Genomic DNA, 25,337 nt, shown 5'->3' on the forward strand with positions numbered 1-25,337 from the left:
AATAATTTCAACAGATTAATGCCAATCATTTTACAAATATTCAAACTATTCCAATTACTACCACTGATATATATTTTTTTGAACATATGGACCCTGGTGGTGTTATGGAGTAAACATTGGGCTGCGTACTGAAAGGTTGGCAGTTCAGACCCACCAGCAGCTTTATGGAAGAAAGCTGTCTGCCCCTGTAAAGGTTCACAATCTCATAAACCATAGAGGGTTGCTGTGAGCTTCAGTCAACTAGATGGCAGTGAGACTGGCTCTCTGGCTTGGGTTTGTGCTGATCATGGGATTTCCCAGTGTAGTAAAAGACATGCAACCACAGATTTGAAACTACATATTTATCCATTAGGCCTGGGTGACTCAGTTTGTGCTCAACTACCAATTTAAAGCTTGGCAGTTCAAACATCCCTACTGGAGCCAGGGATCAGCTCCTGCTGGTCTGCTTCTGTAAAGATCACAACCAAGGAAATCCTCCTCTGCTCTAGCACCTGGGTTGTGATAGTGGAAATCTACCTGACAGCCACAGGTTTATCCAAAGTAGGTAACAAATTATGCCAGGCCAATAGATTCTATTAATCTAATTTTACTCTGCTACTAACTGTGCACTCTTCAGAAGAGATTGGATTGCTTTAAAAGAAAATAAAATGTGGGCTATTAAAACTCTATTTTTCATAAGGGAAGAATCTACTTCTTAATCATCAAGAGATCTTGTTTATGAGTACATTTACTTGGTCACATCATTATAAAATCACAAATGGGGATCTGGTTTTAAATTTCTATAGTATAAATAAAGAAAACAATCAGACAGTACCAAAAGAATGCAAGTTTTAGCATCCAAAAAAGTCTGTTTTTTAATTCTACCTCTACTACTTATCCATGAGAGAAGAAAGGATGTTCAAATAATTGTTGAGAGGATAGAGTGAGAGAATTGGTTGGAAATTCCTCTCAAAAGACAACTGATGGGCTCAAGAAACAGTAACAATTATGTCCTCAAAATTATAGGAAAAGTCAGTAGCTAATCCCCACCTAAAACTAACATCGTAAAAATTCCAGTATCTGAACTGACATGTCTATTGAACTCATTCCTGAATCCACGAGGTCTCAATCCGCAGGCCATTCTATTTTGAGCTCCTGCTATGTGCTCTATAAGGAAACAAGCTTTAGAGATAACTTGAAATTAATAGAGACTATAGCATTGTCAACCAGATTTAATATCGGGCTGTGGATACAATGTTACTACAAAATAACTGATTAAAATACAGAATATGCTTGAGTGGCTCATAAGGTAAGAAATAACACTTTGGGAAAGGTTTGAGGATGGATGGTAGAGGGAAGATGCACTGGAAGAAGGCCTAACTGAGCCAGCGGATGAACGAGGGTACTACAGAAGAAAGAGGTGGGATCCGAGGAGGGCGGTGAGGGAGGTATGGCACAGGCTCATGTACAAGAAGACAAAAACCTTGATAGGAATAAGGAGGTGAACTAGACAAGAAGAGACAGGGGAGACTCCACCCGCTCCTCCGTGATCCCCATATTTCTTGACTGCTCAGGCTGTAGTCACATATTGGCCCAGAACACAGTAATGCAGGTAGTGGGCAATGTATCTCTCACACACAACCCGGCACCCTGCCACGGTCATTCTTCATGTGGCCTTGCTTAAATTAGGCATAATGAATGAGAAGAGGTATATCAAAGAATGATGGAACATAACACCTTCAAAAACATCTTTTAATGAGAATTCAGAGATTGGGGATGAATCTTTAGCAATCTTTAATACTTTAGCAAAGTAATAAATTCTTAGTGGTGAATCTATGACATCTGAGCACTCAAAAGAAGGTAACATTTCAGGAGAGATTTTCCTGGCTGCCTTTCCTACTTTACCTATTCTTACTTCTGTAATTTTGGTCCTACACCGAGGGATCTGACAGCCCAGATGCAAGTCAGACACCACAGCACTCCATTTTTTACTGTTTCTGACTTCCTGAATATTTTCTGGGAAGGATCTTTACTTGAACTGAGCAGGAGGGAAAGGTGACGCTGTGGAAGAAATGTAGTAACATGAATCCACCACTCCGGGTTTTCAAATCCCTGGTCTCTCAGTCCCTAGCTAAAGTCGCAAGTTTTCAGGCACAGAATTACCTGTTGTGAGAGGGAAGTTTAAAGAATGATTATACTCATTCATCCTCTTTTTAATGTTCAGGTCAGTTTAGACATAATCTCTCCCACGTGGGCCTGGCATGCTTTATTAGTCCAATTGCTTCACCAAGCGCTTTCTCTTGAGCTTCCTCTTATTTCATTCTCCTCCCACTGAAGGAGAAGAATTCTCCAGGAAGTCAGCAAAGGAGACCTCCCCTGCTGTGTGAGTTCTTACAATAGTCAGTGTTTGCAGGTGGTGAAAACTGCATGATATGGAGAATTCTTAATGATTTGCTGGGTTAAGCTGTATCGCTGTTGATGAAGACCTGGATAATTATTTTCCCAGTGTTCTTATTAAGAAGACAAACCACTCTGTGGTGGCCCCTTTCATAAAGCAACAGTATTGATTTCTTAATTCAGTAATCAATGAAAGCCAGTATCAAAACCCTACGTTATTAGCAAATATTCATGGGGTCTTGTCAAACCCTTTGCCAAATTTATTCTCAAAGCATATTCAAGGCTGCCTTCTGCTTTCCCTGTAAATCTGAAATCCCCTCACTTCAGAGAAAATAGCCCGTGTTTATGAGCAAAGAGAATCTGGTTGGTTGTCTGTAGCTAGCCAATTGTCTACATACTTGGTTTGCAGCAGACTTTGTGCTTGTGCTTTTCAAACAGTCTGTCATGACAGCTCCTGAGTTATCTGCCAAAAAATGTTCTTTGAACGCTCTTCAGAGGATGGCTCATTTCCTCAGTCTTTCTGCCCCAGCTGGAGGGAAACTCAGGTGCAAGCGGCTAGTTAGAAGTAGACTCACTTAGTGTTTAGCCCCTGAATGTGACCCCTGCAACAAATGGAGATTTTGTTGAGATGATACCTAAAAATTGGACTCATAGAAATAGCAGAAGGGAGACTTCGGAAGGTCCTACTAACTCGTTCACATCCCAAGTATAAGCAGACCATTTTTCAAGATTTCTAACAATATCCACATCCCAGCAGTCTCTAAGATTAACACAGTTTATCATGACATGGATTTAGACATGCTAAGTATTGCTCACCTGAGAGGAATAAATCTTTCAATTAAACCCTTTGCTGTACATTTAACTGATTTTCTGTACATGGTACACATTAAGACACACCACTTATCTTACCTCCTCATAAATTTCCCAATGCTAACGTGGCCAGCCAATGGCTCATTTGTAGTAAGCATTGCCCATCCCCCTGCCTCAATGATGAGGAGCCCTGATGGTACCATGGGTTGACAAACCACAAGATCTGCAGTGCAAACCCCCCTGTTGCTCTGACATGAGGTTGTATGCTCCCACAGTAAAGAGTTACAGTCTTGGAAACCCTGTGGAGCAGTTCTATTCTGTCCTATAAGGTCACTAGGGGTAAGAATTGACTCGATAGCAGTGGGGTTAGCTTGGTTTGGGGTTCCCTCCCTTATGGACTTCTTTCTTTAAATTCAAATGCTTTGGAGATAGGTCACACACTTCTTGTAGAAGTGTTGGGAAAATAATGAAGCATTTGGGGTGCAAAGGCTTTCATTTAATTAGCTATCTCCAAGTATCTGAGGGACTACTGACTGGAAACCTTTACACTTTTCCCCATTGTGTTAATCTGGGTTGACTAGAGAAACAAATTCATACTGTGTATAAGAAAGACCTTTATATACAATATGTGTGTAAGAAAGATCTTATATACAAGAGCAACTGAATATTAGAAAAACATCCCAACCCAGGCATATCAAGTCCATAATTCTGATATTAGCCCATATGTTCAATATCAATCTGTAAATTCCTCTTCAGACTCACACAACACATGCAATGACGTCGAATGCAGGAAGATCACAGGACAGTGAGTGGAAAGTTTTGTGGATGTAGTGGCAGTGGAAGCATCTCAGTACTGGCAAGGGTCTCCACATGGCTCCTTCAGCTCCAGGGCTCTAGCATAGCTCCATGTGTCTTCTCAACAGGAATGTCTCGCAGAGCGTGAGCGTGTCCCTCTTCCAGCGAGCTATTTATCTCCTTAGCACCTCCAAATGAGGTCATGAAGCTGCGACCTGACTGACAGGCTAAACTCTACCCCTTCACTCTTAAGTCTTAAATTGACAGCAGATTATGTAACTAGTACACCCATAGATGAATATGCTGATCTAGAGCAGATATTCTTAACCTCAGCACAACTGAAATTTTGGACCAGATTATTCTTTGTTGGGGGAACACTGCATAATGGTGTTTTACAGCATCTTTGGCCTCCACCCACCAAATGCCAGCAGCATCTCCAGTACATTACCAAAAGTGCATCCATATACTTCCAAATCGCAGTTACCCTACTCCAGTCAGTGCCACTCCCCTAGCGCAAGGAATGCTTAGGGCCAGCATCAAGGCGAGTTCTAAGAAACCATGAAGGTAGCCTGGAAGAAGACGGGTTAGTAAGGGTGCATCCTCTGTCACCAGAGGTATCTAAGCAAAAGCTGGCCTGCATTTTAAGAGAGAAATTATTGTGAGATTGAAATAATGTATTAGTAATTGGCCCATATAACATTTAGAGCCTTTCTTAATTTTATAATTACACACTGCTCAAACAGAATACTCTTCAGGTACGAGTGATTACAAAAGAAAGTATCTAAAACACAAAGCAAAACAAATAACAGGCTCTTTTCTATGAAGATCACTTGAAAGCAGAAATCCAGCCAATTGTTATGTCACTTGATTATAATAGTAATTGTGTCAATTTAGTGAATCAAACTTTTCAGTTTGCTACATCTTACAACTAGGGCATTCATGTAACATCCTTTTTTTAGTTAGAAAATAAGCACGTATTAAGCACACGTGTCTTCCATACAGCAAGAACACTATTGTATAGGCTGTGAGGGAATGGAGATAATGTAAAATAAAATTTGAATGTCATAAGCATCTTGTCAGCCTCTGAAGCATATATGAGAAATTAGGCAATATCAAACCCATACACAAAACAGGTGCCAGTGTTAAGTATCGACTGACTACACAGTTACTGGGAGACCAGAGACCAGTGGTTCTCAACTTTCCAAATGCCGCGACCCTTTTGTACAGCTCCTCATGCTGTGGTGACCCCAACCATAACATTATTTTTGTTGCTACTTTGTAACTGTCATTTTGCTCCTGTTAAGAATCTGACGACCCCTGTGAACGGGTCGTTCGACCCCCAAAGGGGCCATGACCCGCAGGTTGCGAACCACTGCCATAGAGAATAACAGAATAAAAGGGTGGGGGAGTGGAAATAAACAGGAAAAAAAGATAGTTAGCTTTATGTATACAGTATATTCACCTTTACACTCATTATAAAGTTGCTATCTTGTAGCATACTGAATGATATCATAAATCTGTCATAAAGAGAAAACATTTTTTTCCACTTGAAGCGCAATGTCCATCTTGACCTGCCTGTCTGCCTTTCCAACTCCAATTACTCTCTCAGTTCTCAGCTCAGACGCTGTCTCATTTGAGAAGCCTTTCCCAAGTGTCCTCCTACATGAACATGTGCTTCTACCACTCTCCTATTAAATGTAATCATGCATTTGCACATCTGTGTCCTGTCTACGGTCTAAGATCCTTGAGTTCAGGAATGACTGATTTGTGTCTTTGCAATATTGACACTTAGAATAATGTTTCTCCCATGTTGAGAGTAAATAGTTTTATTAAGTTCATAACCTGTCACATGTCCAAAAGACTGGAAATACTTAAAATGAATCTTGGAGTGTGACTCACACCCAAGACTACTTGCTGTAGATAAGTACGGCTACTCACAAATCAGCATTTTCCCACGATAGAAAATTGGATTTGATGCAAAAGACAGATGAAGTACAAGGTGAGCAGGTGGGACAGAGGTGTGCTCAGTCTCTCTCTTTCCACTGCCTGCATGTGCCACAAACATTCACAGAGACACTATAGGGCAGGGTAGAACTACCACTGTGAGAGATTCTGAGATTGGAACTCTTAACTGGAGTAAAAAGCCTCAGCTTTCTCCTCGGAGCAGCTGGTTGGTTTCGAACACGCTGACCTTGTAATTAGCAGTCAACTGGTAACCACTGTAACACCGGTGAGCAGCCATCGAGTTTCATTTCCTTCTCAACAAGCACAAGTCTAAGGTCTCTATTGCAGTCTAAAACACAGAAGAGCTGCTCACCCAGATCCATGGTGGATATGGTTAGAAACCTTGTTATTACTCTAATCCTGTTCTATGCATACATACTCTGTGTGGAAAACAATATATAGAATGCGTACCATGTGCCAGACTATATGTACTTGGAGCTAACCCAAAAGAAATTGAAAGAGCACCTTGTCTCCAAGGAAAGCACAGTAAACAAATCAGAAATCCATTTATTAATCTATCATTTGAGTCTCTCTTATTAAAAATGTAAGGAGGAAAACCATTCAGTGAGCTCAGCATTGCAAATAGAATGATTATAGCAAGGGTAAGTTACAAATATAATTTTTTAGAGTGTGTTTCTCAAAGATTTTCAGCACAATGGTAAAAAAAAAACCCAACAACCCTCTGGCTTCCAATTGACTGGGATTCCATTTACACCTTGTCTTAGGCTCCTAGGACTGCCTAGCAGAAGACCCAAAGGCAGGCGGCTTTGAAGAGCACAGACGTATTGCTCACCGTTCTGTAGACTAGAGGTGTGAACTCAGGGCAGCAGTCAGGGCAATTCCTTATGAGGACTTTGAGCAAAGAACCACGCCATGTTTCGCTCCTGAGAGTTGCTCATGTTTACTGGCAATTCTTAGCCTTCTTTTGCTGCTCATAGTTGTATCTGCCCCTGTCATCACATGGCGTCTGTCCTTCTGCATGTGTGACTCTATTTCTGTGGCTGTTCTTCTCTCTTATAAAACGCTACTTAGAGTATTTAGGATCAAGATACACCTTGTGAGGACTTTGTTCATTTAAATGATTGCATCTACAAAAAAAAAAACTATTTCCCCAAATAAAATCAGATTCCTTGATGCAGGGTGTTCAATGTCTTTTGAGGGGAGCGTTATAACACAATGTGCAAAATGCCTCATTCTCTTTCCTCATGTCGACAAATTGGTTATTATGGGAATGAAATGGGGAAAAAATTAAATAGTGCCTCACACATGAACTTTCAATATTTAGTATATTACTATTGTCATCTGTTAACTCTCTCCTCTTTCCTTTCTTCTTTCCTTCGTTTCTTTTTAATTTTGACAATTCTAAGCTAAGAGGGATAGTTCCAGAAACTGAGACTCAAAAAGGTCAAATGTCAAGTTCAGGTTTCTATCATTTTCACAAACAGCTGAATCAGCATTGGCTTCCAGGTACTTGGCAGCCTACATTGCTGTCCTGACCACCCCATTCCACCCCGAGCCCCCTCCCCCACATAATCTAAGCTTCCGAGAAAATGGCTTCAGAGGTTATCTCGGATAGAATCTTTTTTATTTATTTCTTTCCCAGACTTTTCATTTTAAAGCAATCTCCAAAAGTTGATTGTTTTGAAACCTCCCTCCCTCCATCGCTCCTCCCTCCCCTCTTTCCAGAGGGCACAACGCTGTTCAAGGACTTGATCACAGCAAGGAAGCCCAGCAACAGTGATGAACAAATGCCTTTGTAGCCATAAATTGTGTTGTAGAAATTTCTCACCAGAGCTAATTATCCAAACTGTACTATTCCGCCCCCCCCCCATTGCTCTGGGGTTAATTGTTCCTTAATTAATTCTCCTTCTGTCCTGTGTTTTATTTGGAGACAACTCTTGTGAAAGACAAGAGGATGCCCTCTCCTCCACCATGTTCACAGGGCGTTCGTCCCTAGGGGAAAGGACTCCAAGCAGCCAATCGGGCTTCTATTGCAGGTCACACGCCTAAGATGATGGAGGTCATGGGATGAGAAAAGAATAAAGATATCGCTAAGATATCGGTCACTGGTTTATACTATGATTACAGATTCACATGGAAACCAATTGAAATCGGGTTCCGGATACATTTAAACACTGAGGTAACAACAGAGAGTTCTTTTTCCAAAGGACTATTAAATGGGTGCCTTCTTATCGGATCAATGTGTCCAAGGCTCCATGTTTGAAAAACAGCTCCTATTCTTAGCAATTTATGGTGATGGAAGTCCATTGACTTAATGCAGTAGAAGTGCTTTTACTGAGCTAGGAAAAATGCATTGAAAACTCAGAGTATTTCACAAATTAGTGGACTTTGGGGATTTAAGAATAATGTGCCACAAACATCTGCACTTAGATGCCAAGCTTTCATTGATACTCCAGGCAGTGTGTCAGCAGGGCTTTGAACAATTGTGATGTCCCTATTTTTGACATGGACACCTGGCATAGCATGGACATCCCCCTGTTACCAGTCACAAGGCCTTGAATCTTGCTAGTTATCTGATTTTTCATTCCGACAGGGTGAACTGTAACATACTAGAGAAGCAGCACCTTCCAAAATTATATTCCAAACATAGACCCGCTGTCTTGACAGTGGTCATGAATTCACACTGGAAGGCAAATCATTCTGAGACATTGCCGTCGTGAATAGAGTTGAGTTTGCAGGGCAGGCCTTCCAGGGATTACTGGTCCCTCCCAGACACTGTGCCTCCAATTTGGGTAGCTGCCTTCGGCAGGTTCACAATGAGGCCTCGCTGAGTACAAACCAGGCAATTAGCCTTCCTAACTCGGAAAACAGCTGTGATTGAAGACACAATCTGCAATTTGCAGAGAATGATTCGATAAAAAAGTAACTATTCATTGAAATAAAAACATGCATCTACATTAAGCATATATTATCTATATTTACAAAGTGGTCTTAGGAATGGTGGTTTAGACAAGAGTTTTAAAGCTATGAAACATAAACACAGGTTGGTGTCAGCCAGTGAATTTCAACTGCTCCCAATCACTGTCTAATTAATTATCATTGAAGAAAATCTTGGTTACCTTTCCTGAGAGTTCTAGGAATTTAAAAGTACTTCAATCTTTTTATAGACTCTAACAGCTATTACAGTAGAACCCCAGACCTCAACGCTAATCCGTTAGGAGCTTCTAGATGCAATGCAGTCAAGTTCCGAATCAATTTTCCCATAATTAATAACTGAAAACAGATGAATCCGTTTTTGACCACCAAGTTTTTACCCATACGTTGCCTTTTTACACAAAACATTACACAGAAATTTCAAAGTAAATAAGTTCAGAGTTAAATAATATAATGAAAATAAGAGACATAACATTAAAAAGTGTTTAACAAGTACAGTACGGTCCATACCTTGAGACTGATGAGGATCTGGATCTGTGGACATGGCTGAGGAGAGGAGGGGTGGAGAGAGTCATTGTTGGGAAGGGGACTCCCCTTCCATAAAATCAACTGGTAGCTGCTTTTCAGGAGGTTTATTTTTCCCCTTCTTTGCCTTTTTCACTAGGACCTGGCTGGCTTTCTCTAAAAAAAAAAAAAAATTCTGTCTAAGTGGTCTGCTGTTGGCATTTCCTTAACTGTTTTCTAAAAAACTTCCTAAATTATCATTGACAATATCGATTATTTTCATGATGATTCTTTTCAAAAAACTCTTTCTGAGAACCCATATTTTCTATCTAAAAACAGTACAAAAAGCCACAAACACGAAGAAAATGATGGCAAACCGCTTGGAACCCAGCCGCCAGAGGTTTAAACAAGCCGACTCACAAGGCCAACTAACGCCAGGTGACCGAAACACGGACTGCTTTTGTTTACGACAGTCACGCGCACAGGGTCGGATTCCGATGTTTTGTTCGAGCTCCCAGGCAAAATTGTCTCCACATTTCGCGTGGAACTTTCATGATGTCCAGTCCTGGTGCGGTCGAGTACCAGGGTGCTACCGTATTATTTACGGTCTGCTTTCTTCCAAGAAAGATTCAATGTGCACCTTAGAACACCAACAGGAGAACAACAGTGTCACTAGTATAACCCTACAACGTAGCTGTAGACAAAACTCATCTTTCTCGAAACCCTCCGTCTCGGCGTTTCCTGTTCCTCGTTACTCCGTGCTCCTCCTCGAGGACATCGCGGCACGGGCTTGAAGGGCTCCCAGCCGGTACCAGAATGAGCATTTCCTCCATTTCCTTACGCTTGCCTGACTTTCTTTGTAAATTGATAACATCTGCTATAGCCTTTTAAAAAACAACCACCACGACGTTCTTTGGGCCATGCTAGTCTGAATGGAAACGCTTTATTGGCTTCGTGTCACCTAAGTGAAGTTGGAAGTCCTCACACAGCACCCAGTCTCGTCGCAGGCGCTCCAGTCTTCCTCACCGGGGTGGGCTCGCTTGTGCTCACTCACTAATCTGTAGTGAACAATTTCACATTTTTCACCACAGTGATCCCGCAGCCAGGTAGGGCAGGAATCCGGGTGTGGCTAGGTAGAAGAGATGTGAAATTGTTGCATATGGATTAGGAAAATAAGCACAAGTAAGTCCATGCTTACCCAGCTTCTTGGATAATCCAACCCTGTATTGAAGCAATGCTCAGGTAACAAGGAAACCATGAATAAAATGGATATTTTGCTAAAATCATATGGTCTATACCCCTCCTCTCCTGAATTATTTCAAGATCTCAGAAGTTAATAATGATTTTTTTTTAATTAAGCTACAACTCTTGGCTGCCCAACCAAGATGGAATGCATATCTTAATAGACAAATGACCTCTTTTATATTACTGTTATACCAGTGACTCTAGGCCCCACAGAAAAATGTGATTCTGTTAAACTTGTGGGTCTGTCAAACCCTCAAGAGCCATCGTCAAGAATAAGTTTCCCAGGTGCCCAAGGAGATATTACTAACAAATCTGTTGGTGTCAAGTCGCCCTGGGAGTCATGCTGTGGCCGGAGTACGTTAGACAGATATACGACATAGTCTTTTGGTCTCACTGTTAGTGACTGGAGCCCAAACACTTCAGTTCCACGATTTCTCTTGAAAGGTGACTCATGGCAGGAAAAAATGAGCAAAGAGAAGAGGCAGACATATCACTGGACAAAATTATTTCTTATTAGTCCTGTAAGTACCTGCTAAGTCTGAGTGGAAACAGTTATTTCTAAGATAGTGCCTTGTTAGAAAGGCAGCAAGCCAGATACTTACTGGTTGAATGTGGAGTAGCATGTTGATGAGAAATCTGACATGTCTTACAATGCTGGTCTCCTAAAATAAAGTGGTTTTGTGGTCTACCTAGATTTCTGCCCCAATGATGAGGCTCGAGAGGGCCAAAGTGGAGAGCCTTCCTATTCATAAGCCCCGTGGTCTCAAATAAACACAACAGAAACAGAGGATGAGACCGGGTACAAACACAAGGGTTGATGCAATGATTCCAGGAGAGGTTTGGGAGAGTTAGTTTGAGCCAGTTTTAAATGTTTCTGCTTTGATTATGGGGTCTTCTGTCTGACCCATGCAAAAATCATTAGGACCAAGTCATGTTGTTGGATAGAAATGGCAAGAGTGATGAATCATTGACCAGAGTTTTGAGGCCATAGCACATACGTGTTTGCGACTTTTGCAGATTATACAGAGTCCAGCCTAATTATGGGAGCTCCAGTCACTGATCGTATGCAGAGCATTCCCAGATGTGCTGTAAATAGTGTGGCAAAAAAAAAAAAAGAGTGACTAATCGTTTTGGAATAACAATATGATTGGCATCCTTTATGGATAGATAACTCATGGGATGTGAACAGCTTGAATTCCTCCGGCGGTTTCTCAACTACATACCACCTCCAGTTCCAGTTTAAAATATAAACCAATGTGAGGTTTTGCCTGGCTAAGAGTGCGATCTGATCAATCTGAAGAGGAAGGCCACAGAGGCCTCTTAGCATCACAGCTTGTAGACTTGGTTTTAGGTAATAACCTGTACCATGAGGTAGCAGATTGTACAGGTGCCAGCACCCACAGGTGGCAGTGGCTGGCTTTCACACTGATTGATAGACATGTATTTAACTGAAAGAAGCAAACAAAACTTTCATCACCGGGCAAATGATAAAACAATTAGAGGTCTAGGCTTATTCTTAGAAAAAGACCCCAAAGAAATAAGTGAACAGCACCAGATACAAAGGCAAAGCCATGGAAGTGATAGCTGAGCCCTTTAATTCCCAATCCAGGCACAGCAGCTTAATGTTGCAAATGTATATATAATTCAGCTCTGTGGATAGCATTGTCCTTGGACCTGAACACTCACTGCCTCTTTACCATCTGGATTTTTTGGTAGCAAAGCATACCCCATGTCATCCAGGTGATTCCAACTCACAGGGCTCTAAAAGAGAGTAGAATTACCCCATAGGGTTTCCAAATCTGTAAATCTTTACCTAAGCAGAGGACATGTCTTTCTCATGCACAGAAGTTGATGGGTTTGAACCATCAACCTTTTTGATTGAAGTAGAGTGTTTTAATCACTGACACAGCAGGAGTCCTTGGATAATCATAGCTCTACAGAAAAACCAGTTAGTGCTGTTCATTTTAATGTAACTAAAACTCAGTCTTTACTACAGATTCGGAAGCCAATGCCTTTGAGTTTTGAAAAGCCTCCTCAAGGTAAACGATCAGTCACACTAGTGTTGAACTCTAGACTCTGAACTTGCATCGTGCTTCTTGTCTTCTGTGTTATGGGGAAACGTGGCAGTGTGTCATCACAGGAGGGGCGGATTTCACATTTGAAGTAAGCGCATTGTGGATATTGTGTGCCTGGCCCCACATGACCATAGCACTGATGTGGAAACTCACCAAGAGATTCAGAAATTCCCTCTCTGAGTTCTCTTTTTATGGAAGTTCCAAAAACGAATGGACGACCTGAGGCCTTTTCCACAGCCCGTCCTTCTGAGCTCCTGTGATCAGGGCAGCATTTGAAAGATGAATGACACCTGAAATCCTGAAAAAAGAGTCACCATGATGGGCTAAACATTTTCGGAAGAAAAACGTTTCCAAATAAATACTTTTTTAACTCAAAATTCTCATCAAGAGAGGATAATTTGGCTGCCTATAGTCTAAAATCAGCGATTGATAGCGGGAACGATAAAAGTTTTATAGGCATTTGCAAAGCAGAACCAATAACAAGGTAGCTGCTGATGTGATGTTTGGCTGCTTTTATGCCTTATAAATAATACATTTGTCTTCAAACAAAACAAAGCCTTTTTTCAGACCAGCAAACCTTAGTACTAGTTCCTTTGGTGAAGCTGCTTGTCTTCGTCATCAAGTCCACCACACCAGAAATGCCATGTGGCTTTGAACATCAAACTAAAAAAAAAAGTTTTCTTTTTCACAGTCCAGGATGCTACAAGTATGAATTCAGTGCTTAGCGCTAGGGGAAGGTTCTTTTGTGTCTGTTTCAGCATCTAGTGATGGCTAGGAATCCTTAGGGATCCTGGGCTTATAGATACACCTGTCTGTATCATCTGTCTTTCTCTTTCCTCTGTGTGTGTCTCTGTTTATTCTGGTCTTTTTATAACTTCAAAGTGATTAGCATCCAGGCTACACTGACATGGCCTCATTAACAAAAGAAACCCCTCTATTGCCAAAGCAGGATCACATGTACAAGTACAGAGGTTAGGACTTCAGCATATATCTGGAGGGGAACACAATTCTCAGTTCACACCATCTATATCAATAAGACCAACCAAATAGTTTGAGTACGAAGGGATCATGATTAAGGCCCTTATTTGTTTTTCCTTATTGCAAAAGGACGATTTTAGAGCTAGATACAATTGATATAATATTGACTTCCTCCAAGTTATGCGTTTTTGCAGTGAACACAGAGATAATCTCGAAAAATTGGCTTTAAAGGTATAAAAACCTTGGCTCCTGATTCCCAGAGATCTACACCAATGTTTTGGTTTATGTGTCACTTCCTTGGGCCATATGACTAATGAAGGATTTGCACAGCAAATTGCCTATCAGAATGTTTCAGAGTGTAAAACAAAATGTAGACTTGACTGTTAGTAGCCAGATTTCCTCTTGCACAGAAATCTACCCTTGAAATGGAAAACCATGTGAGGTAGAGCAGCAAGCTGTCAATTCATGAATTTAACAAACAAGACAGGGTGCCTTCTAGCCTACTCCATATCAGGAATAGAGATTCATGAAACACATTCCCTGTCGTAAAAGCGATTGCTCCAGCAACGGAATTCATGAGTAACCGAGAAATCAGCACATAGTTTGATTTGTGTCATGATAGAAATAGAGAGAGGAGTTAGTAAATGGACACACAACTCAGCTTGAAGGGCGGGACAAAGGAAGTCAGCAGAGCGAATACGAGGGAGCTTTTACTGCCTGCTTATTAGTGTTACATTCTCCTGTTTCACCTCGCAATGTGTCTTCCTTTTCCTGGAGTAGGTTGCTGTCTTCTCAGTGAACACACTCACTGAGCGATAGATGTCACTATCCGTAGTTACTACTTTCATTTGGGGGACCCATCCTTAAATGGGTGCAATAACCACTCTTAGTCTAGCCCGCCCTCTTCACACGCGGTCCACAGCTCATTGTGTGCTCGCTTCTTCTTGGAGCAGAGAATCTTTTCCATACTGCCATCATTCTATGCATCCTCCTTCTCCAGCCCAGTCTGCCTTGTTTGTAAATTGTTCTAGGCGTCCTGGAGAGGTAGACTTGAAGCCACAGGATCCTGTCAGTCAACAAACAAAAATGTTTTGTTTTGTGTTTGTCCTGCGCAACCTCTCATTACTCCTACCCCTCTGGGAGAGGAAAGTTCCAACCGTTTAGGATTTTAGGATCCTTTCACTGTGGTGCCTCACTACCAGAAAAGTGTGTCTCTGGGCCCTTTTCGGATTCTTTCATTGTCTTCTCCCTGGGGGATCCAGGCGCTGATGCATCAAGCTGGAAGATGAGACAACAGTATCGAAAAGATACAGCAGCTCCAGTTCTACGCAGAAACTCCATAGCCAAGCCATGCCAGTGCATGCAGGACTTTTATCACCCAGCCTGGCACAGTGGTACATACATCCAAAAGAAGACAAGTATTTATTCTACAAGTCATGACAGTACCAGCTCAATCAGGCTGAGGAAACAAGCGATCTATTTATGTTCACGTGACTCAGTTAGAGCGGTTTTGTCCAGGATCTTCTAGTTCCAAGAAAAGAGATACTCTCTTCTATCTAGACTTCATCTACTCCCACTCCCACCCAAACCCCCATACCTTAGAACATAAAGGGTCTCTACCAAACAGAAGGAAGCTTTGGGCTCTCAATTTGCACTACACGGTGCGTTGAGTGCCAGGTTTATGGCCTATTCCCCTTGTGATTAAGTAAGAGGCAGGAAGATTTTAAAAATTACAGAAAACACTTTTTGATGGCTCTGGCCTACATCAAGTGTTGGTTTCAATAGCAGACCAGATCTCCGCGAACATGCTGTGTGGCTGTGTGTGCACCTGGCTGTTAGTGTCATTGCCAGATGAAATGATGATTAATTGGGATTCAGATGTCAGTTGTTTTATGTTGCTTGTGCTCTTAGCTAACAGCTGCTTATTTCAAGCTGTGCTTGTGACATGTCGCACATCAACCTGAGGCCACAATTTCCAGAAAGAAAATTTCAAAACACTTGGAATTGGAATTGGAATGTTTCAGTGCAGTTCTTGATTAAATTTAGTACATTATATAATTGAACTAAAGTCTGGATAGAAATAGATTTCTATAAACATAATTATGCAGATACCGTTAATTATGCATAAGCTGATCTTTAAAAATCTGACTTCACTTTTTCTGTTTTTGTTCTATAGTAAATAAAACAGTAAAATATTGAGAAGAAAATTACAAGACATTTTAAATTTTGAATCGAATAAGCTTTGAAGATTTTAAGCAGGTGTTTCTTTTTTCAAAAGATCGCAGTCAAAAATATCATAAGAGTAACATTTGTATACAATTTTTTTTAATTGATGAAGGGGAAATGTTTGTCAAGCTTTTCTGTTTAGGCAAGTGTACAACTCATAGTTGGAGTGGACCAGGTAGAGTTTCAGGGTTTTTTTTGTTTTTTTTTAATTGTTTGATTGTTTTGGTTTTGTTTTTTCTTGACCTAGATAATAAATGTCTAACTTGGACTGTCCATGGGGCATACAGTTTCCAATTTAAAAGCTTTCTGAAATTATCATTTTTAGCAAAAAATGAGGAAATGAGAATCTGATAAGACTCAGACTCTTTTAATACAGCAGCAGCCAACATGTCTGAAAAAGGAATTTGACTAATTCATTGTAGTTCACTTTTATTTGTTTGTGTGTTTTTGACAGTTCTTTCCATTTAATTCAATATATACAGCAAAATAAACAATTAAATGTAGACCTGGTTACAGATTTATCCTTTATAAATTCAGCATTTAAGATAGACAAAGGTTGACACAATAAATCGGCAATACATTTAACATAATCTGTGTTTTTGATAGAAGATAAAGGTTAAATATATATCAGCGTTGAAGGCAAACCCATTTAGTTGTATACTTTGATGTGTTCCTATTTGAGGAATGCATTAGGACAAGTTTGTGCCATCTTTTTTTCTTTTTATGTAGTCTGAGAGATGAAGAGCAAGTAACATTTCTATTTATAATCTGTGACACCTTGGGCAAGTGACAAGCCAATCTCAGTGTCCTCCTCGGATGAGTTGTTTGTTGTTGTTCTTGGTGCCATCCGGTGTGTATCTTGACAAGCTAGGTAGGACCCAGTAAGTCATCAGCCAAACAGCCTTACCACAGACACCTGAACTGGATCTGGGATAAACTTTATTCATAAAGTTTGGAGGGAAGCAAGAGGCCCCCTTCTCATTTCTCAACTATACTTTTCCCCAAAGCAACCGGTTTCAACCTGTTCCCAAATGCTGGAAATATGGTACCCCAGGAAACAGCTCAAGAACAGCTATAGAAAAACAGGAGCTCAAGTCCCCGCACCACCTCCCCCACTGTGCCGCACCCTCCCCACCCCCAACACGCACACCGAACAATTTTCAGTGAAACAATACCCAGGTTTATAAGGACAATAACAGTGATGGGCTCACCCCTTAGAATAATCAACCATTTGAGGTCAAAGGAGCAGCATGTTTCCCAAGGACCAAGTTCAGAAGGGTCCATGGGAATCACAGGGGGAGATGGGATGAATGGGGTTGAGTTGAGCGGATTGCGAGGAACGAAATGAAGCAAAATGCAGATGAACCGTCGAGTCTAAAACTCAGTAAGCCTTCACCCGATTCACAATAAATGTAAAACTAAGCAAGTAGAGGTAAAAAAGAAAAAGAGTCACACAGGTTTAGAGATAAAGAGTTGAGGGAGAAGAAACCCTGGGGCATAAAGTAGAACGTGATTCATTTTTCATCTCCAATGATTTACGTCTGAGATTCTAAAGACACCCCGTCCCTGCTCTCCCTCCCCAGGTGGCAAACCTGCTCCGGCTCTTCCAGATCCCGCAGATAAGCTACGCGTCCACCAGTGCCAAGCTCAGCGACAAGTCTCGCTATGATTACTTTGCTAGGACCGTGCCCCCCGACTTCTACCAGGCCAAGGCCATGGCCGAGATCCTGCGATTCTTCAATTGGACCTACGTGTCCACCGTGGCCTCTGAGGGGGACTACGGGGAAACCGGCATCGAAGCCTTCGAGCAGGAAGCCCGCGTGCGCAACATCTGCATCGCCACGGCCGAGAAGGTGGGCCGCTCCAACATCCGCAAGTCCTACGACAGCGTCATCCGGGAGCTGCTACAGAAGCCCAACGCGCGGGTCGTGGTCCTCTTCATGCGGGGCGACGACTCCCGTGAGCTCATCGCCGCCGCCAGCCGCGCCAACGCCTCCTTCACCTGGGTGGCCAGCGACGGCTGGGGCGCGCAGGAGAGCATCGTCAAGGGCAGTGAGCACGTGGCCTACGGCGCCATCACCCTGGAGCTGGCCTCGCAGCCCGTCCGCCAGTTCGACCGCTACTTCCAGGGGCTCAACCCCGCCAGTAACCACCGCAACCCCTGGTTCCAGGACTTCTGGGAGCAGAAGTTCCAGTGCAGCCTGCAGAACAAGCACAGCCACCGGCGGCCCTGCGACAAGCACCTGGCCATCGACAGCAGCAACTACGAGCAGGAATCCAAGATCATGTTTGTGGTGAACGCGGTGTATGCCATGGCCCACGCCCTGCACAAAATGCAACGCGCCCTCTGTCCCAACACCACCAAGCTCTGTGACGCCATGAAGCTCCTCGATGGGAGGAAGTTGTACAAAGAGTACTTGCTGAAAATCAACTTCACAGGTAAGTCATCGGCCTTCATTGCCTCTTAGGGCGCAGACTGGTGAGCATATGTATATTACTGGGTCTGTTTGACGCCTGAGCCAACCTTGAGAATAACCACAAAAAATGACAAGCCTGCATTTTTTGCACCAGTCTGCATTCATCGCAAATGCCACAAAAATTCCATTGGGCTCTCTCCATGTATGTCCCCAAATACATATGTATTGTTGGTATACATGCATCTATCCAAATCTGTTGTTGTGAGGTGCAGCGAGTCCATTCTGACTCATAGTGACCCTGTGTATGACAGAGGGAAACACCGCCTCATCTTGTGCCAGCCTCGTATGTCTGTGCCTATTGTTACAGTCCCTGTGTCAATTGATCATGTTGATGATCTGCATCATTTTCAATGCCCCTCTACTGAGACGATGTCCTTCTCCAAATTCACCACTTCAACCCCACCAGCCGTTCTGAGCGAGCAAGATAAGATTTTCTACTCCAGCAAAGATTTACAGCCTCACAAACCCCAGGGGGCAGTTCTACTCTGTCCTGTAGGGTGACTATGCGTCAGAATGGACTTAATGGCAGTGGCAGATATCCAAGTCTCTGCGATATGTATTCCCAAATATATCGGTATTGCATATATGCCCTCACACCGTGTTCCCAAGGCTGTAAATCTTTAATGGAGCATAAGCTTCATCTTTCTCCTATGGAGTAGCAGGTGGGGTTTGAACCACCAACCTCGTGATTAGCAGTCAAATGCTTACCCGACAGTGCCACCAGGACAGGTAGATGTTTGATTCCTTGAGATAGATAGATAGATAGATGATAGATAGATGATAGATAGATAGATAGATATAGATAGATATAGATAGATATAGATATGCCACATATACATACCATTTGTGTATGTGTATCTTAGGAGGAATCAAAAACACATTCCCCAACCCTGAAATCATTATTTCAGGACCATATGAAAAGCTCCAAACTAATAAATCAATGAGCAAAGATACAATTGTCTGGGTCTGTGATGTTCTTACTAATCTTTGAGCGATTGTCTTGGCCAGAACACTGGAAATGAAAGACTCTCTCGGCTGGACAGATGGCCCCACTGTGGTAGACTCTCAATGTGGGCCATGCGCCATTCTCTCCCCTGTTGTTCGCTGCAGGATATGGCACGTGCGATATGGGTATTTAGTCTTCTTTAACAGAATTGGTAACTGTGTCTAAGGAACATGAACTTCCGAGCCTTCCTTGTGGGTGATTTAAGCAAAAGAATCTCATAACTTTCACAGTGGGTGGGAGAAAAAAGGCACTGCTTTCCCTGAGCCTAATCGGGGGGATGGTGGTGGAGGGATAAGATCCAGACTTCAGTGATTTCCAGGCATTTCTGCTATACAGAAACATTTCCATGGGGGTATTTAGAGTTGTGGATTTTTTTCTTTTCATATAATCTTATGAAATGAGACTTGGTTATCTATGAGCCTAAGTATAAGCAACTTGAAGATGGGTGAAAATAATTCTAATACAGCAGTGAACATACAAAGGTGCACTTGAAGTGGTTTTGTTATTATTTCTTAATACCATCAATATTTCTGAATATAATATAGTGCTTTAATGCATTGCTAATAAAAAAGCACAACATCTTGAAGCTTGCAGAATCTACTCATTAAATTACTGGTTCTGGAGACTGGAGCATAATTCCAAACCACAAAAGGGTAAGTAATATTATTGGTCATAACAAGATCATTGATGCTGAAAACATTACAGTAATAAAATATTTTCTCTTATCTAAATTGCTAAAAAGCTTGCATGCCAAGGGGTCATCATTGCCATTTGCACCCACTACCATTGAGTCTATTTGGTTAGCAACTCAATTCATAACCCAGTGTGCCAGTGGGTTAGCAAACAAGGCTCCATCTTGTTTGCCCAGAGCATTTCATTTAACTTACTCTTCAACAAAATTGTTACATGTGTAACTAAGTTGAACCCTAAGGTGATAATTTAGTAGGGTCATCATATCAAGTATTATTGGTTATACAGAAAAAAATATGGTAGGGTAACTTGCAATATTTAGCTCTTTTGTAGTGGTAGCACATTTGGGAAGATTTATAATTTCCATATATTTAAAACTTTTATATAATGGACATTTATCTTTTAAGCCTTCCCCAGAATTTTGAAATAAAACATTTTATCTTTCTAAAAAATATATATCATTGCAGACACAAAAGTTTTTATGTTCACGTCATCCTATGGACTCCTATTTGGAGCAATGGCAGTTCTGAACAGTTCTCCTGTTCAGAAGTCGAGTGGCCTCTGCAAAGTTACCAGTGGCACCGAGCAGGAACATGTGACCTTGGCACCTGTTCCAGAATGCCACCCCCTACGGGAGCCTTGGAAATAAGCATGATTATTGTCCGCCTACCTTTGGCACAGATTGCTTTTACCTTCATCATCCCCAGATGAACGAAAAGTAGCAGAAAACAATTATCTCGTCTTCAGTTAATTGATAACTACATCTTACCATTAGAAAGACTAATGAAAGTGGTAAAGATTAAACTTTTTTATGTCCTGTACACTCACAGGGATGTCCTATGTAAAAATAACAAAACATATAAGCATCATAATCAGTCAGCATTCATTTCGGGTTTGGGGATCAGTACCCACTTGACATCTGCAGAAAACGAGAATAAGCCCAGAATCCGTAGAGAAGAATATGGTTAAAACATGCCTGAGTCCTCGTGAATAGCAAGCACTGCTCCAGAACAAAAGAGCAGCGATGTCTCAAGCTCATCTACAACGCACGTAATTCTTCAAGATGAATGAGACACAGCGCATGCCCAGACCCTTCAAAATATCCCCGGGTGATCGTGCAGCCTTTTCACAACATCTATAACTGTGCTGTGTGGGTTTCATTTTTACTCCTTAAAATTCAAATATGCAAGCAGATCTACACAGAAACAGCTAAAAGAAAGGGACTGTGATATTTGAGAAGCCCTTGAAATGTGCTTTGCGTAATGAAACATTTTTCTTTTATTCCACTGACTGTTGGGTCCCAGGTGGTAAAAAAAAAAAAAAAGTGAAGAAATAAGGCCATTACTTGAATAAATAAAACAAAAGTATTTTCTTTTTATATGTCTTGTTCAATCATGGACTTCAATTGTACAATTTGGTTTGACTGTCCAGACCTAACTAGTGCTATTTTAGCCTTCTCAGTCTGTTAGACATTACCCATCATTCTACATCTCTTGAGAGACTAGGAAGGACAAAGAACGGATTTAATCTACAGAAGAGCGAGGGAATTTAGATCAGTCACAGCATAAAGAGTTCTTAGCAGTGAGAATTGGGCAAGAAAATGCAAAACTATGGGTAGATATCAAGATACTGGATTAGCTAAATATGTACATTAAAAATTAACAGGGGAGTTGTACTATAAAACTTTAGCACTCTGCTAGGAAGAAAATACAAATAATTAAACAAAATAGAATGCAAATTCAGAATTTTAGTAACTATATATAGTAACTATATATGGTGATTCAATCGATAGCAACTATATATATAGTTACTATATATGTACATATAGTGTGTGTGTTTACTTAACTTGGAAACTGGTAACAGATTGTAACCTGTATGCTATGTTACTGCCTTAACATACTGTGGGGTTTTTTCTCTAGCTAGTGAAAAACATTTATTTTCCATTTTTTTCTGAAATATCTGTTTTTCCAACGTGAATATTGAGGCAGTGGACCGGGCACAGGAGTAAGCACTGAATTGCAGACACAGAATCAATCTTGGTTCATTAGACTGGAAAAGTCCTCTACTGGCCATCTGATTGTAGTTAGGGAATTATTTACTCCGTGATTATTCTGACAAGCAGTAGCTGTAGCTGATTCCTAAATGCTCTAGTCCTTAAAGCAGCTGTTTGGGGGTCACCCAATTCATAACAGTAGCAAAATTACAGTTGTGAAGTAGCAATTTTATGGTTGGGGGACACCACATCATGAGGAACTATATTAAAGAGTCGCGGCATTAGGAACATTGAGAATCACTGCCTTACGGAGTGAAGGAGCCAGGGCTATTGAGGATTGAGACCACAGAGATTAAAATACTCCCTCGTCCCCCAATGCATATCCACTTTGTAGCCCCCGTATTAGCCAAGTGAATCTTGCTTGAAGTTAATCCAATTTGACTACTTCTTTTTCAAAACTGACTTGGCAGAACTCCAGGTTGTTAAATAAATAGTGAGCTCTCAAGTAGGATCTGAAGACTGGTTACCACTCAATACTCACCGGTGTCAGGCGCCCACAGTCGTTCCTCCGTCCACTGCTTGCAATTCCTCAAAACTTGCAATTCCTCAAAACACATCATGTCTTCAATTTTCTCTGTGTGCCCTCTGCCCAAGCTACTTCCTCCACCTAGATCACCCTAGCCCACCTTTATCTGTCCCATTTGGTGCTTTCACTTTTCCGGTGCCTCAGTTGGCGTGGTGGGTTACCCATGGGGCTGCTCATCACACGGTTAGCAATTCCAAGCCACCCACCACCCTTAGCGCGAACGACGAGACTTTCCGCTCCAGTAAAAGCGGCAGTCTCAGAAGCCTACAGGAGCACCTCTCGCCTGCCTGACAGCGTGACGCTGACAGGGAAGCAACTCAGTGGCAGTGAGCTTGGAGTTTTCAGTGCCCCTTTAAGATTCCACTTAAATGGTACCTGCTTTAGGAAACATCCCTGCAATTTCCCAAATGGAGAAAGTTCACCTCTTCTTTTTTCTAGATCAGCCTGGAATTTTCCTTTCCCTCACAATTTTCGTCTAACCTTCTACTGCAACTGCCCTCTCCCGGCCACCAACACCCTAAGCCTACATTTCTGTAACTGCCTCCTCATTAACTGACCCTGGCTCACCTCAAACCAGCCCCCACAATCATTCCCTACACAACAACCAGGATATCCTGTTATAGCATAAATCAGAGCAAATCACTCTTTTGCTCAAAATCCCAAAGGAAGGCCTCCCATGTCACTCGAATAAAAGTCAAAATACAAGAGCCTTACCTAGTCAGTCTGGCCTTTATTTCTGTCCTGTTACCCTGGCAGTATGACAATCTGCTTCCATAAAGATTCATAGCTTGGGAAATCTTCTGGGTTCAGATCTATAGGTCCACTATGAGTCATAGTCAGCTGTATGGCATTGAGTTTGAACTTTTTGGCTTTCGTTTTTCTGTCATACCACATTACTTTTATGTTTAATATATTCTATTTATGTTTATTTCTTATTGTGTGATATTCACACTATTATATAAACATAATGAAAACAAAAATCATATATAATTTTATGCATTGATGTATCCCAAGCATCCAAGCATAATAGGGGCTCAGTTGATATTTGTTGAATTATGAGTAGCCCTAAACCCATGTTTCCTTCCATATCTCTAGATTGTGACCTCTTTGAAAACAGAGAACATTTTTCATTTTAAATTCCGCATACTCAACAGATTCTACCACAGAATGACATTATTTTTTTAAAAAAAAAAAGGAATTAGGAATGGGGGAAGCAATCAGTAGATTTGTGATAAGATTTTGTGAAATCTTAATGTAAATGTCTTCTTCATTAACAAAATGAATTGCCAGAAAGAAAAGTAGGGCCTGACTTGTAAAAAGCTGGCTCTTACCAGAGGACTCTCCTTTGGGTATGTTCTGTTATCTCATTTGAGATAAATTTCAAAGCAAATATCATTAGAACGAAGACAGATCCATCACTGTTTTACAGGTGAATTGATTAAGGACCCACAAGGTCATTTATTTGGTTAGTGACAGGGGCAGGAATAAAAATCATGTCACCCGTTCCAATGCCACTTTGGTAAGTTCACAAAGACATCAGGAAGTTAACCTCTTTAATTCCAAAACCTAACACAATTTCTGGCACATACTAAAAGATGCAGCAACATTTATTAAAATAATGACAGAAAGACTCTTATCAATGAGTTTAAAATGCATTTCTCTCTGTACTCCTTTTTGTGATCTATTTTAAATTCCTGGGCTGCTTCTCAATTAGCTTATCAAACTCTAACAAGCAAAGGGAATGTTCTATTAGTGGTGGCCAGAGGGGGAGAATATGGATGGATAGGACACAGCAGCTAAGATTGGTTCTTGGTTGGTCAATTGCTTTTGTTTTGTTTTCCTTATCTCTCTTGCTCACTCATCCCTAGATAATAGGCAAGGAACAGACTGACAACCAAAATTCAGGGACCTGGAGCCTGGTGGAAATGTCCAACTTCGTCTTTTATTTACAATCCTCCACACATAGAAGAAGAGACAGAGAGTGGGAGTTCAGCCTCTCTGCACCAGGCACTTCTGTGTGTGACTCATCCCATAGAGAAGAGGGTCATTCCTGGTTGGGACCATCATCACAGAGCTCAGGAAAGGAAGGGCAGATTTTCTGGAACACTGAACTCCAAGAAGTACTTTTGAACAAGCCAGTAAGGCTCTCCTCTTACACAGTGCACAGCCATCCAAGGCATAGCGAGGAAGCCAAAACGGTAATGAATGGCCACATCGTTAGATGAATGGGCTTTGAAGTCCCTGAAAGAGCAACTGCTCTTGACCTTGCTTCCTCCCCTGGAACATTTGTGCTTCCCACAAAAGTGCAGGAACCTGTTCCAGCTCTGCTGATCAAAGGCATTTCCAAAACGTAAAGATAAATACTTTGTACTCCTTTCTTCCCTTTTTCTCAGGTCAGTTTCCTGGGGTCACAAGGATACGATTTAAACCGCCAAAGGCCACTGCTAATGTGGTTATTTATTTGTTTATGCACCGGGCCTCCGGGCCTTTGGTGTCTCAGGAGCTTGAGCAATGACGCCCCTTTTAAGGTCACACCGTCGAGAAAAGCAACTTCTGGGAAATCTACTTTCCCCTTGGGGCCCCGCGCTCTGCTACTGTTACTCCTTGTTATTGTATCACTATCATTGTAGCTGAAATGTTAGTGCTAAATCTTCATTTTTAATTTGCTTTATCTTAA

General features: G+C 41.5%; 1 protein-coding gene across 1 annotated transcript in view; it reads left to right on the top strand.

Moving 5' to 3' along the window:
- GRM3 (glutamate metabotropic receptor 3) overlaps positions 1 to 25,337 on the top strand; it is a 253,947-nt gene that overhangs the window by 160,532 nt on the left and 68,078 nt on the right. Inside the window, exon 3 of the mRNA XM_045288986.1 lies at positions 17,492 to 18,347. Coding sequence (XP_045144921.1) covers positions 17,492 to 18,347 — 856 coding nt within the window. The remainder of the gene's footprint in view (positions 1 to 17,491; positions 18,348 to 25,337) is intronic.

The sequence above is a fragment of the Echinops telfairi genome, unplaced genomic scaffold (assembly GCF_000313985.2).
Source record: "Echinops telfairi isolate 266 unplaced genomic scaffold, ASM31398v2 ScPeMD7_23;HRSCAF=83, whole genome shotgun sequence".
Taxonomy (NCBI): Eukaryota; Metazoa; Chordata; class Mammalia; order Afrosoricida; family Tenrecidae; genus Echinops; species Echinops telfairi.